This window comes from Oryzias latipes, chromosome 15, assembly GCF_053564925.1.
Source record: "Oryzias latipes strain Hd-rR chromosome 15, Olatipes_Hd-rR_3.1".
Taxonomy (NCBI): domain Eukaryota; kingdom Metazoa; phylum Chordata; class Actinopteri; order Beloniformes; family Adrianichthyidae; genus Oryzias; species Oryzias latipes.
The window spans coordinates 14,958,001-14,971,745 of NC_136251.1; the positions used below are offsets into that span (position 1 = coordinate 14,958,001).

General features: G+C 40.5%; 1 protein-coding gene across 1 annotated transcript; it reads left to right on the top strand.

The window, feature by feature from the left end:
- Nucleotides 1–6: 6 nt before the first annotated feature.
- Nucleotides 7–13,504, top strand: LOC101170867 (uncharacterized). Its single transcript, XM_011484240.4, has 19 exons — nucleotides 7–216; nucleotides 3,336–3,459; nucleotides 3,533–3,690; nucleotides 4,549–4,635; nucleotides 4,724–4,874; nucleotides 5,124–5,285; nucleotides 5,371–5,480; nucleotides 5,566–5,683; nucleotides 5,802–5,830; nucleotides 6,871–6,962; nucleotides 7,911–8,025; nucleotides 8,138–8,308; nucleotides 10,283–10,353; nucleotides 10,435–10,602; nucleotides 11,142–11,260; nucleotides 11,375–11,579; nucleotides 11,850–12,042; nucleotides 12,119–12,177; nucleotides 12,259–13,504. The coding sequence occupies exons 1-19, from the start codon at nucleotides 145–147 to the stop codon at nucleotides 12,467–12,469; spliced, it is 2,415 nt and encodes an 804-aa protein (XP_011482542.1). The 5' UTR covers nucleotides 7–144; the 3' UTR covers nucleotides 12,470–13,504.
- Nucleotides 13,505–13,745: the final 241 nt, after the last annotated feature.

The window sequence follows — 13,745 nt, forward strand, 5'->3', positions numbered from 1 at the left end:
CGCCCTGTTTATAACTACTTTGGCTCGAATCATGTAGCAGAACCTGCCGAGCAGCAGGTCACCTCAGCTTTTGCCACTGTGTTCCAACAAGTTTGAACAGATCTGGTAAAGAGCTGGTCCAGTCTGAGTCTGACCAAGACCAGTATGAAGAAAGGAAGTTCTATCAGTCCTGATCCAGGACTGGAGCTAAGGAGGACAGAAAACCACAGATCACAGGTGAGTCTGACAGATTGTTCCATTATGATCAACAAACAATTACAGTGGTGGACAAAATTGTTGGTACCCCTCAGTTAAAGAAAGAAAGTCCACAATGCTCACTGAAATGACTTGAAATGTTCAAAAGTAACAATAAATTAAAATTGATTGAAAATTAAATAACCCAAATCAGCCATTACTTTTCAGTTGTTGATTAACAGAAGTATTTTAAAAAACAAACTAATGAAATAGGGCTGGACACAAATGATGGTACCTCCATAAAAGACTGAGAACTAATTGTCCAGGGGGTCATGGTGATGAACCCAGGTATGTCCTTTAATTGACATCACAGCTGTTTTCAAACCCATAATTTTTTATTTTTTATTTTTTTTTTATTTTATTTTTTTTTTCCACAATGCGTCGAAAGCAACAAATCTCACAATACAGAATGTGGAAAAAATGGACATCCCAGAAGCAGCTGCTTATTATTAGGGGTCCAGCATTTTAGACAAGCATAAAAATACAAAAGATAAGTGGCGGAAGGAAAAGAAAAGAAAAGAAAATAATTTCATAAATAAAATATACTAATAGAATGCGAGAAATGATGGTAATATAGTGGAAAGTGTTAGACAATAGGGACAATGAATTTGAACAACATAAACTCTGGCGTGTGGCCATATAAGTGTCAACAGTCAGAAAGAAATCACAAACACGTTAATAGATGGTTTCAGTTGGAGCAGCATTTTCACAGTATGTTGACAATAATAACAATTTCAGTTTCCTTTTAAACATGTACATTGTTGCAGACTGTTTAACGTCATTTTCTAAAATATTCCAAGTTTGTGGACCTCTAATACAGACAGAGAAGCTTGTACATTTTAATTTTCTGTTTTTGCCTTTTAGCATATGCTTTCCCCTGGTATACTGGTGATAAGAGGGCAAAAAAAGTGGTATGAGGTCACACAAACGACTATTTAATTTATTAACAACACTGTACATTGTGCATGCATTATGATACGTGTTGAGTTCCGGTAACTTAAGGAGGCTGTATCTGTGGAAGAGTGGATCCGTTGGGGAATTTGGCGTGGACCAGGTTATTGCTCTTATTGCTTTCTTTTGTGTAATCAGGAGTTTTGCCGTGTAGGTAGAATATGTGTTATTCCATATGATGTTACAGTAATTCAGGTGGGGCTCAAACAGGGATCTGTACAATGTTAGCAATGCATCTGATGGGAGGATGTGCCGAATCTTATAGAATAAACCAACAAGTTTGGATAATTTTTTAACTAGTTCATCTATGTTTTTTTTAAAATTTATAAATTGATCTATGTGGATTCCAAGAAATTTGATCGAGTCCACCTGTTGAAGAGATTGCCCATCTATATTTATGTTCAATTTCCTGTAGGTGGATTTGTGTCTGGATGTGTGGAATATGATCATATAATATAATCAGTCAGTCTGCCTATTTAAAGGGAGACAAATAGTCATGTTGCTGTTTGGTGAAAAGGTGTGTACCGCACTGAACATAGACAACAGAAAGCAAAGGAGAGAATTGTCCCAGGACACTAGAAACAAAAATATAGACAAACATCGTAAAGGTAAAGGCTATAAAACCATCTCTAAGCAGCTTGAAGTTCCTGTGACGACAGTGGCACATATTATTCAGAGGTTTAAGACCCACGGGACAGTAGCCAACCTCCCTGGACGTGGCCGGAAGAGGAAAATTGATGACAAATTGAGGAGACGGATAGTTGGAACTGTATCCAAAGAGCCCAGAACAACCTCCAAAGACATTAAAGGTGAACTCCTAGATCAAGGTACATCAGCGTCAGATCGCACCATTTGTCATTGTTTGAGCCAGAGTGGACTTCATGGGAGACGACCAAAGAAGACACCACCAAGCCAGACTGGAATTTCCAAAAATGCATGTTGACAAGCCACAAAACCTCTGGGAAAAAGTCCTTTGGACAGATGAGAAAAAAACTGGAGCTTTTTGGTAAGCCACATCAGCTCTATGTTGGTAGACTCAATAATGAAACATACAACGAAAAGAACACTGTCCCTACTGTGAAACATGGAGGAGGCTCAGTTCTGTTTTGGGGCTGCTTTGCTGCATCTGGCACAGGGTTTCTTGAAGTTGTGCAAGTTAAAATGAAATCTCAAGATTATCAAGGCATTCTGGATAGAAATGTGCTGCTTAGTGTCAGAAAGCTTGGTCTCAGTCGCAGGTCATGGGTCAACAGGACAACAATCCAAAACACACAGCCAAAAACCCCCAAGAATGCCTAAGAGAAAAGCGTTGGACTATTCTGAAGTGGCCTTCTATGAGCCCAGATCTGAATCCCATTGAACATCTGTGGAAGGAGCTGAAAGATGCCATTTGGAGAAGACACCTGTCAACCCCGAGACAACTTGAGCAGTTTGCTCATGAGGAGTGGGCCTAAATACCTGTGGACAGGTGCAGAAGGCTCATTGACAAATACAGAAACCGTTGAATTGCAGTGATTGCCTCAAAATGTTGTGCAACAAAATATGAAGTTATGGGTACCATCATTTTTGTCCAGCCCTATTTCATTAGTTTTTTTTTAAATTCTGTTAATGAACAACTCAAAAGTAATGGCTGATTTTGATTATTTAATTTTCAATCAATTTTAATTTATTGTTACTTTTGAACATTTCAAGTCATTTCAGTGAGCACTGTGGACTTTCTTTCTTTAACTGAGGGGTACCAACAATTTTGTCCACCTCTGCAACTTAAACCTTTCAAGCAATAAATCAAACTCTACTTATACTTCAGTTAATGATCACTGTATTTAATTAAGCAAATGTGATTTAAGTCTTTTTAATCCATGTATTTAATTTCTGTAATGAGTTTCATAAATATGTGTGAATTCTTTATTGCTTTGACTACAATGCTTGAAATGAATCTAAATCAAAAACCACATGTTGGTTAAAGTGTTGAGCAACCCTGACTAGAATGGGCATGGACCAACGGGTTCAACTGAAGGCCTAGGACTATGATAGTATCCACGCTGCATTGTATTTGAACAAGACACTCCTCTAGTGTTCACATCCTCATTGAAGATCATCAACAGATGGTTATTCAATGTGCGTGCACTCCGTTCTGCAACTGTACTCAGGCCCCACCAGGTCCTTCAGAATGCATATCCAAAGGCCCTGAAGCGGAGAAAGCAGCATCTCGGTGGACATCTCAGTGGAGCTCGTACTCACGAAGACGCTGGATGCAAAAGAGAAAGCTTGCAGGTAAAAAACATTTTACCTAGTAACAGTCCATTTCCTTCCTCTTTAATGGATTCTAAATGACGTGACCTTTCAGGAATTCAGGTTGAGACAAAATACAGAGGTTTGGCTGAAGATGAGGGGGGTGGAGAGCAGATAGATGAGACCGACACCACCAATGAGAAACAGTTGTTAAATAAAAAACTGCTGGACCACTTTAGGCACCTTGCTGCAACCAACCAGGACACTGACCAGGTAACCTCAACTAAGTAACACACAGAAAAGTCTAAGAGAACAAATTTATTTTGCGAAGGTGATAGACTAACTGCTAAAGTCCCTCTTTGATCATCTTTTGATCTGTTGTAAAAGAAAATGTTCCCAGTGGTCTTTTAATAATGATTATGCTGTTTTTACCCCCCCCCCCAAAAAAAAACAACAACAAAAAAAACAAAAAAAAAACAACGTGTCATTTTCTAGGATATAGTTTTTGCAGAGCGGGAGAAGTGAATTAGAAATTCACTTCTGAGTTGTGGGTGTTACAGTTGGTATGGAGTAACCTGCCCTGCCCACAATTTCCCATCATTCCTTTGTTTACACACGCTCTCCCGCTAGCTTACAGCCCTTCACACCCCTAACCTCACATTACTGCCATTCTAGCTTCTACGTCACACCTGCAAACTTTTCTCAAACTGCATTTTTTTCGTCTGCTCCTGATATACAACAACTTGCATAGATAGATATTCAAAAATGCAATTGTAAGCTTAATTTTCTTTAAATATGTCCTCAATCATGAGAAAGAAGTCACAAGAACCCGTTAAAAACACAAGAAATTTGCTTTTCATTGCAGTGGATCTTTAAAGTGTACCAGCTGTCACTTGGGTTGGTTAGTTACAGAGAGGGCAACACGATTGTGTTTAGAAGGTAGTAAATGGGGCGATTGTCCACATAATTGTTGGACATACAGGTTTCAGTTGAACACAACATCTTTACTTATCTCTGTTCTCGTAAACACACATTTATTGCCTAAACTATTTACAACATAAACACAGTTGACTTATTTGTGCTTTTGCTGTGAAGCAGATGCACTTCAGACAACCTTTTGTGTGTGTTCAGGTTGATCTCCAGCTTCTGGATGGACTGATCTCAGATGGTGCAGATCCAAACAGCTCAGACAGATATGGACAAACTGTCCTGCATGAGGTCAGGACTGTTTGGTTCATTGCAAACGTTTCCACGATTGCTTCCAAGCTGAACAGCTAGATGACAGCAGGCCTGTGTGTTGCTTCAGATATGCAGATTGTGGAGTGTGGACGTGATGCGTTTCTTTTTGGACCGGGGAGCAGACCTGCTCTGCTCTGACCAGTTTGGAGTCACTGCTCTGCATGTGGCTTCTGCACTGGATTACCAGGACATGGTCCAGTTCCTAATAAGCCAAAAAGGTCAGTGTGATCAAACATATTACAAATACAAGCACCCGGTTCCTGCTGCTGTTACCCAGGGGCAAAAAAAAAAGGCCTACTGAAAAAACAATTTGAACCTAGTCGTGTGTATTGGACCCCATTCTGACTCTAGTGCATCACCAGTGAGTCATAAATTGGGTTTAACGAAGATGATGGCTTATCTTATATGGGTCAGATCAGACCAAAAGAAAAACTTTACAAGTTTAGGGTTATGTTTGCCTCATCCAGCTGATAAAGATGCTCGGACACTTTTGGACTGCCAGACGCCGCTCCACTATGCTGCAAAGAATGATGCTGTCGGTGCCATAAGACTGTTGCTGCAAGCCGGCGCCTCTAGCAGCTGTACAGATTACAAAAATAGGACTCCTTTGCACCTGGCAGCAAACATGGGTACATCCTACGTCTTCACTGGTATCACAACGCCTGACCCATAACACTGACTGACATGAAGAGTAACATCTTTTTCTGCTTTCAGAGCGCAGTGAAGCAGCGAGGGTCCTGCTGGAACTGGGAGCAGAGGCAGGAGTGAAGGACTCTGACGGACAGCTGTGTATAACTGCTCTGATTGGGCAAATGAGTCCTGTTGTAAATAAACCCCACCCACTTCCAAGCAGATGTGTATTGATTCGTGAAAAATATGATGGTTTATTTGCACGCATGTTGTTTTCAGGCTCATTTGGCGCTTGATCAGTTCCATGTGACAGACAAAGTTACAAGGCAGCAGTATTTCTACCTGAACCTGCTGCAACCAGAACCAAGGTTCCCCGAAGACAACCTACAGGAAAACAGTTCAGTTCATCACACTTTATTTATAAAAGGGAATCGAAGGGATCATCAGATCAAAACAATCTTTAGTTCTGCTGACAGCCTGACTAATGATGCAATATTTCCTTGTGTGTGCTGCAGGTGATGAGACTTGTGGGCCGCCATCTGCAGTAAGTGTGAAAAATCAGCTCACAGACAGGTAGTCAGACTGACAGACAAACACACAAATAGGAAGACAGACAGGTAGGCAGGTAGCCAGCCACAGACAGACAGGTAGATGGATAAAAAAGACAGGCACTCAGGCAAACACATAAACATACACAGATAGACTTACAGACAGGAATGCAGATGGACAGACACACCCACAAGCGAGCTCAAAAGACAAATAGAAAGGCATGCAGATAGACGGGTGTAAGTGGACTGGCTGATAGACAAAAGAGAAACAGTCACACAAACATGCAGAAAACAAACAAACGTGGATAAACAGGCACAAATAAACAACAACAACAAACGTGCATTCAGATCATTGGCTGTATGAGAACTGGACTGAGTGACCTCTTTCCACAAACATTCCAAATATGAAGTACCCACTGGTTCCAAAAAGCCAAAATCTCACCGACTTATATTGAGAAATAAGCAGCTATTGCCCAGTCATTATCTTTGGCAGAAAATGTTTTTTTCCTCTGATGCCTTTTTTAACATGTTCAAGCTAGTCTTCTTTTTCCTATTTTTTTTGTAGTGCAAGTTATCCAAGTTACAAACTGGCCAATCAACGTTTATCTCACATTGAACGTTCAAAGCTTTTGATTGACAGATGTTAAGTGGTAGGGGTGGGACTTCTGACAGCCTCACTCCTGATTGGTGAGAGTGGTTGCCATAGAAGTGTTGACGCAGATCGATTTGGACCAATCACTGCTTACTGAAGATTTCTGATTCCAATATGTCAATGTCCATATCACAAAAAAAATGGCAACTGAATTAAATTGGAATCTGAATAAATTTGGGTGATGTCAAACTCACTCAGTCCCAGTTCCCATATACAGTCAATGATGCAGACTAACAGTTGCAGAAAGACAAAAACACGACTAGACAGACTGATAGGTTGGCAGGCAGGTAGACAAACCCATAGACAAACAAACAGATGTACCAGAAGAAAGGCAGACAGACAGACACCCCAAAGGGTAAAAAAAGTAAAAGTGTTTTTCCACAGCTGGAAGAGGTGGTTCAGGAAGGGAAGCTGGACCTCATCATGCATCCAGTTGTCATCAAGCTCATTCAGATCAAATGGAAACTCTATGGCAGGTAAATTCCTTTGGTTGAAATTGTATACTTTCCCAATGATCAGTGCACAGGAAACTGAAGTGTTCAGGTGTAGATGTCACTGCGGACGGCTTATCATACATGGAGGGGGGCAGAACTTCCCTGTCACCAGTTTATTGCAGGATTTGTGTCCATGCATAAGAAAACATAACAGGTTAAGAATTACCTGAATGAAAAGTTTTACTACAAACCTACTCATCAGAGTAACAAACAGAGCTACAGTATTACTCAGCCAAAACATGCTTATGCTCTTCTAACAACATTAACCAATTATATTTCCAAATATATAAAAAAAATACTCTGTGTTGATTCCATTCAAGGTGATGCTAACTTATGTTGAGTCCTGGATGTAATGGTACATTGTAAATTAGCGACATACGGCATGGAGTGGTTAAAAACATCAAACATAAAAGAAACATCAAATCAAGGACAAAGACTCCCTTAAGATAAAGACTTCACAAACAAAACTTTGCATACGTAATTATTGGTTGTTATGCAAACATACTGTTGTTTTATTGGCACTCCAGTTGACTTAACTCAACTTTAGTTATACAGCACTTTCAATCAACAGCAGCCGACACAAAGTGCTGAACACGAAAAATAAAGAAAACAAACACTAAAACATGTTAAAACACAAGATTAAATATAGAGAGATAGTTAATCCTAAATTAACAGTAGTTTAATGTAAATCTAACAGTAAGTAGCTGTACATGTGCTCCTTCATGTCCAAACTAAAGCTGATTGAATAGATCAATCCACATCAAGTTGTCCCTTGTCTTCCTCCTGTTGGTTTTCACTGCTGGAGCTCTTTAACTGATCAGATTGCATGATGAAAAGCATGAAGGGGCAGGGCTAGAGTTATGTTCCACAATATCTGAAAAATCTCATCAACAATGACATCGCAGTGTGACTCACCTGCTTTCCTTTTAGGTTTGGGGCGTGGCTTCTACTCATTTTAAACTTTCTGTTTAACGTCGCCTGGACAACTGTTGCTATTTCAGTGTCTGTCCACCGAGATGAGCCTGACCGCTACATCTTTCCCCAGGTAACCTGTCCATTCATTCCACTCACCTGTATGTATCATGCTTCTCCCCTGTCTCTATTGTCTTCATCTGTCTTGGTGTGCCTCACGTATATACTGTATATTTCTATCTCAGGATTGGTGGCGTGTCCTCCTGGTGGTGCTTGCGCTCCTGTTGACAGCAGAGGAAGTCTTCAGGGAGTTGCAGGACATCCTGCGTTCCAGGAGGAGGCTGCGTCTCAGGCGGCGCTGGATGGAGCGTCGTCTCTGTGATGACTTGGACTTTTCTCATCCTATGTGGCCACAGGTAAGTGGCGGAGTCTGATTAGATCAAATCCAAATCCAGGTTTATTTGCGAGCACCTAAAATTTTCAATTCAATTCAATTTTATTTGTGTAGCCCAAATTCACAACAGTCGTCTCAATGGGTTTTGTATCGGTAATTATACAAAAGGATCATAGATGCATAGAATTCAATAGGAGAATACTAAACTTTAACTAAACAGACTAAACTAAACTGGGCATCCCTGCCCTTAGACCCTCCTTCAGGGTAAGGAAAAACTCCTAAAAAAACGGAATCCGAAAAAAATGAAGAAACCTCCGGGGTGTCCACATGAAGGAGGGATCCTCCTCCAGGACGGACAGGCAATGTACCAGAACTTTTAGAGAAAAATTAAGTTACTAAATTAAAATTAACCACAACTACATCCTTAAGTAGTCCAGCAGATGAGCTTCATTCAGACGAAGGTGGGGGACGGCTGGGAGCGCGAGACAAGCCGGAGACAAGATCCACAGCCAAGTGCAGGTGCACTAAAGCACTCAATGCGAACATCTAGATAAAATCCCCATTTACTACCTTCTAAAAGCTATGCTGAAGTAATAGTTTCAGGAAAGGACTTCAAGTCAGACACGGAGGAAGGCTAGAAGTGGTTGGGAGGCGGATTGGTTTGGGGGTGCTGCAGATAAGCTTGGACCCCTCTTAGCTCTGAACCAGTTTCAAGCAGCTAGGATTATCAACTGAGCTGGGAGGGTGCCAAAGAGCCTTAAGGTGAAGCAACTCCAAAATAAGCAGGCGCCAAATCGTGTAGGGGTTTAAAGTATGTAAAAGAATCTCAAGTTGAAGAGTCGGCCTCTGTAATGAAACAGGAAAATGTGCCATTTGTTCTTGAGCCAATTGAGACTTTTTGCACAGCTGCAGCATTAGAAGTAAATGCAACAGAAAAACAAAAGATAAGTACAATGTGAGCACATGGATTTGTTAACCATACCGTTACAGATTTTTTTTATTCAATCCACACATTAGCAAAGCAGTTAATATTATTTCAGAACCCTGGACAGCAACATTGTTGTTACTGTGAGCTGCGGGGAATGACACCACCAAACATTTGTACATGACTGTTTAAACCATTATTATTCAAACCATGTCTGATGTCATTTAATTTTAGAAATGATTACTGACTGTACAGAATTATTGTACATTTTTTTTAATTTATTTTTTTAAATATTAAATTTGTTTTGTGATTTTTTTTTTATTGTGTTGCAACCCGTATTACCTCTTTTGTAGAATAATGAAACCATGTGAGTGAACAGCTCATGGAAGACAGGTTTTGAACCCCTGTCTTATGTATATGATGAAGTTAATGTTGTTTATATTTACCAGTAGAAAACACATACAGTGCTTTGGGCTGAAACAATAATTTAAGTTATGACAAAAAAAGAACACATTAGTGCACAAATCTGTCATGTCAGTCTGTTGAAAGGGTATCTTCCCATTTCCAGCCTTCAATTGTGTCCAATCCTTGCTTTGATTTTCTTGTGTTTCTTCACAAGTTGGGAATTGTGTTGTTATTTTTTTCCCGACAGACTTTTTTTTTAGAAGAAAAGCAACATGTGTTATGTTTTGTGCTTGCACATTTTTTTTTGGTTTACACAGCTCCTTATGAGCATAAATTGTTTCAGGAATGAAGCCTCAGGTCAGCAGCCATCAGAAGATCATTCATGTCTCCGAGCAGGGCTGTCTCCATGCTGTTTGAACCCAGATTGGAAGGTCTCATAGATGCTACGGGGGACGGGGGGGCTGGGGGGGGGGGGGGGGGGGGGGCTGTAACAACTTTTTAAAACCCTTAAGAAAATAGGTAAATTTGACAAACAGCTCTAAGTCTTCTGACTCTAGTGAGGATTTTTTTCAGGTTGGGACAAATTAATGCAGTTTTGATGGGCACTTTGTTGTTAGTTATTCATTATCTCAATGACGACTAAAAGGTTTTTGTGTGTATATCCAGGAGAAAAGTTTCCTTCTGGATCAAATCACAAAAGTTCGTAGGATGAGAGGAAGTTACAGCCGGGATCTGTGGTACGCAACAACACGCACATTATGCTCAGCTCTCACACACAAGCGTTTGGTTGCTATGTTAGCTCTGAACTTATTTTGCAGGAACGTCTTTGATTGGTTGGTTTACTGTCTGCTGGCAGCGTCCTTTTGTGTCCACATGACGGATGTTTTTCATCCCTCCGACCATCTGCACGCACTCAGTCTGAGGCTCTTCTCTGTATCCATCATTTTCCTCTGGCTGCGTCTCATGAAGCACGTCAGAGCCTTCAGGTTTGAACACACAAAACAAGTCAAGTTCAAACTAGAGAACCCCAACCCTAAAAGAAAATTACATTGAGTGATTTAAACTTGTGACAGATGGCGGCCCACTTAGATTATGGCTAATCTGCAGGTCTCTTCATGTTTACAGTGACAGGTGACCTGCATGTAACAGAAAACAGCTACTACCTGGTTCAAAGTGCTTAACGATGTTCTTTAATTGGGACGTTACAGAAATATCTGTGTCATCCATCTTTTATGGTGGTCAGGGAGTCATGGAGTGATTAGACTGAACTAAAGTCCCTCTGCCTCTGATGTAAAGCTACAAAGAGGTACTGTAGTTCTGCAGTGTAAAACCAAGGTGGAGCAGATGTCTCATTTATGTGTTTTCTGATCTACCATACACTCTACCAACTGCGTTTGGTCAGAAGAGCAGACCTATCTTCTCTTGGGATCTAAGTATTCTGAGGATTCCTCACTTGTGTCTTGGACTGACCATGCTCCAACTGATCATGTGGTCATGTGTGTGTTGTGTTGGTGCTGTTGTGCAGGCTCATGGGGCCTTTCATTGTCATGTTGGGAAATATCATAGGGGATGTGATGTGTTTCCTGTTCCTGTATGCTGAGATCTTTATCCCGTACGCCTGCAGCTTCTGGATCATATTTGGAGGTCAGAACCTTTTACTTTCTTTTTGAGAACCTCGACCAGTTTAATCTGCAAGTTGGGTGTCATCTTGGTATTACTAACAGCATTTTTTTAATAAGAATAGTTTTTTTTTTATAGGCTCATCCTCTGTTCCCAGCATGAAGACTGTTCCCGGCTTGCTCTATAGTCTGTATCGAATCACTCTGGTGGACGAATATGAGTACGCTGCCATGGTAACGATGGATGAAGTTATGGCTCCTCTGCTGTGCGGAACTTTTCTGGCTGCATCCTCAATCCTGTGTGTCAACCTGCTGATTGCACTACTCACAGACACATTTCAAAGGTTAGACATCTGGGTCTACATCACTGCATGGACCTGGACCGATGTTGCACAACCTCAAGGATCAATCTCTGAGCCAACACCAGAAGCAGGACTTGCACTGATTCATAGACAAAGACCTGAACTGACATATAGATGTACGCCTGAGTTGACTTTATGACAAATACGCAGACTCAGGGCTGACCTGACGCCTTGACTTGGGCAGACTCACAGAACTGTGTTTATAAAGGTGTGAAGGTCCTGTCTGTGTGTATAAATGTGTTTGTTTGTCAGGGTGCACGATAACTCGCAAGCCAATGCTGTGATGCAGCAGGCTGCAGTGGTCCTGCAGGTGGGCTCCATGACTTTCCTCCGCCGCTTCTATGATGAGCGGTACATTTCCAAATACTGCTCGCCATTGGCTGACAACATCACAGCAGTCTCTGGCTTTTATTATGAAACTAAAGACATTAAGACACAGATCAAAGTATGTATGACACGACTAAATACTTTTCTTACAGATCTTGCTTATCAGGTTAAGATGCTGCATGTATGTCTTGTAGGAAACTCTGGATCAGATCCTGGTTCTGCAGAAGGACACTTGGGAAGCTGAACCTTCAAGGTGAGATCAACTGACAGGTTATTTTCAAGAGGTTCCCCTCAAAATCTGAGCAGGTGATTTAACATGGACTTTCTCTGGCAGCGACCGGCAGGGACAGGATCAGCAAAACCTGGGTCAGCTGAATCAAAGCCAAAGGTTTCAGGACAAGGATCTGCCCCAACAAGAGCTAATGGAACCTAATGAGGAGAACCAGAAGCTTCACAAGCAAGAACTTCAAGCCATTCGAGAAGAGCTGAAGGAACTGCGGACTCTGATGCAAGACCTGGTTCAGAAGAGGACAGACTTTTTTTAAGACAGCACAGAGACCAGATCAGACCAGGACTGGGGAAGGAAACCTAGTATTGTCCTTTTTTTAGTATTATTTTATCTGATGATTTTGCTTTTTTCTCTCCTGATGTGTATGTTCTATGACCAATGGCACAACACACCATGTGAAAACTGGTACCAACAGAAAGAAAGGGAAGATGATTAGTAGAAGCATGGGAAGACAAATGCCTGAATCAATTCAGTTTGATGACAAAATTACTCCAGCCTCTCAGCAAAACCTCCAGGTTATGATAATTTATGCTTTTTTGATGGGAAACATGCCCCTTCATGTTTTGGTCTGCTTGCCCATCTATTTGTTCTGAGTTGGTTTCTGGACTAAGCCATGTTTGAAAGAAGCCAAATCCTGCTCGGCTGTTTTTAGAATTTGGACTTAAAGACTGCTGAGTCAGCATTGCTGTTTCAACTCTAAATTTTCATCTTTTTTTTTAGTTTTTCAATGCACTGCTCTATTACCGTGTCATTTTATTTTTAAATAACAAAGACAAAGTGGAGTTTTATTATTTTATCATTTCCAATTAATGTAATGGTACATTGTGATCAAGCAACATACGGCATGAAGGGGTTAACCCAACAAATTCCTAAGTGACATTTAAATGATTAAGTGCATTAGTTCACAAAACGAGTTGCACTTTTATTAGTATTTTGCTTATTTGTACTCATCCGTTATTCATCCATCAATGTAGACAGTTTTTCTGTGTCAGTCAGGCTGAGTGTAGTACAAAGTCTACAAATGTTTAACCCTTAAACTGCGTGCTTAACCAAATGATAGAGCATATTTAGTAAACGTGTCATTGAAAGCATTGATTGTGTGTATTACTCCCCCAAGGCAATAAGCAGCAGAAAGTGTATTTTTTGTAACATTACTTTAGTCTTGGTTGTAAATGTTAAAGTGCTGTTAAGTGCTGTTCTCATACCTGACTGCTTCAATTATTGCTCTGTCATCCTCAGGGTCGAATTTTGTGGAGGTTCTTTGCCCAATATATTAAACACTATTTATTAATGGTGACTTATATACAGAACATGAGCCTGACCCAAACATTTATGGTTTTAACATGAAAAATTATCACTTTTGTAGGCAATTACATCAAATAAATAACCAGGAAGGGAAAGCTGAAAACATTACAAACTTTTGAGGGGCCTATACCATGCTATTTTTAAACCTTTTATAATAATCAATATCCATGTGTATGATAATATATTGCCTTTGGCACTCCAAAGAACGAAAGATTTATTAAATACTA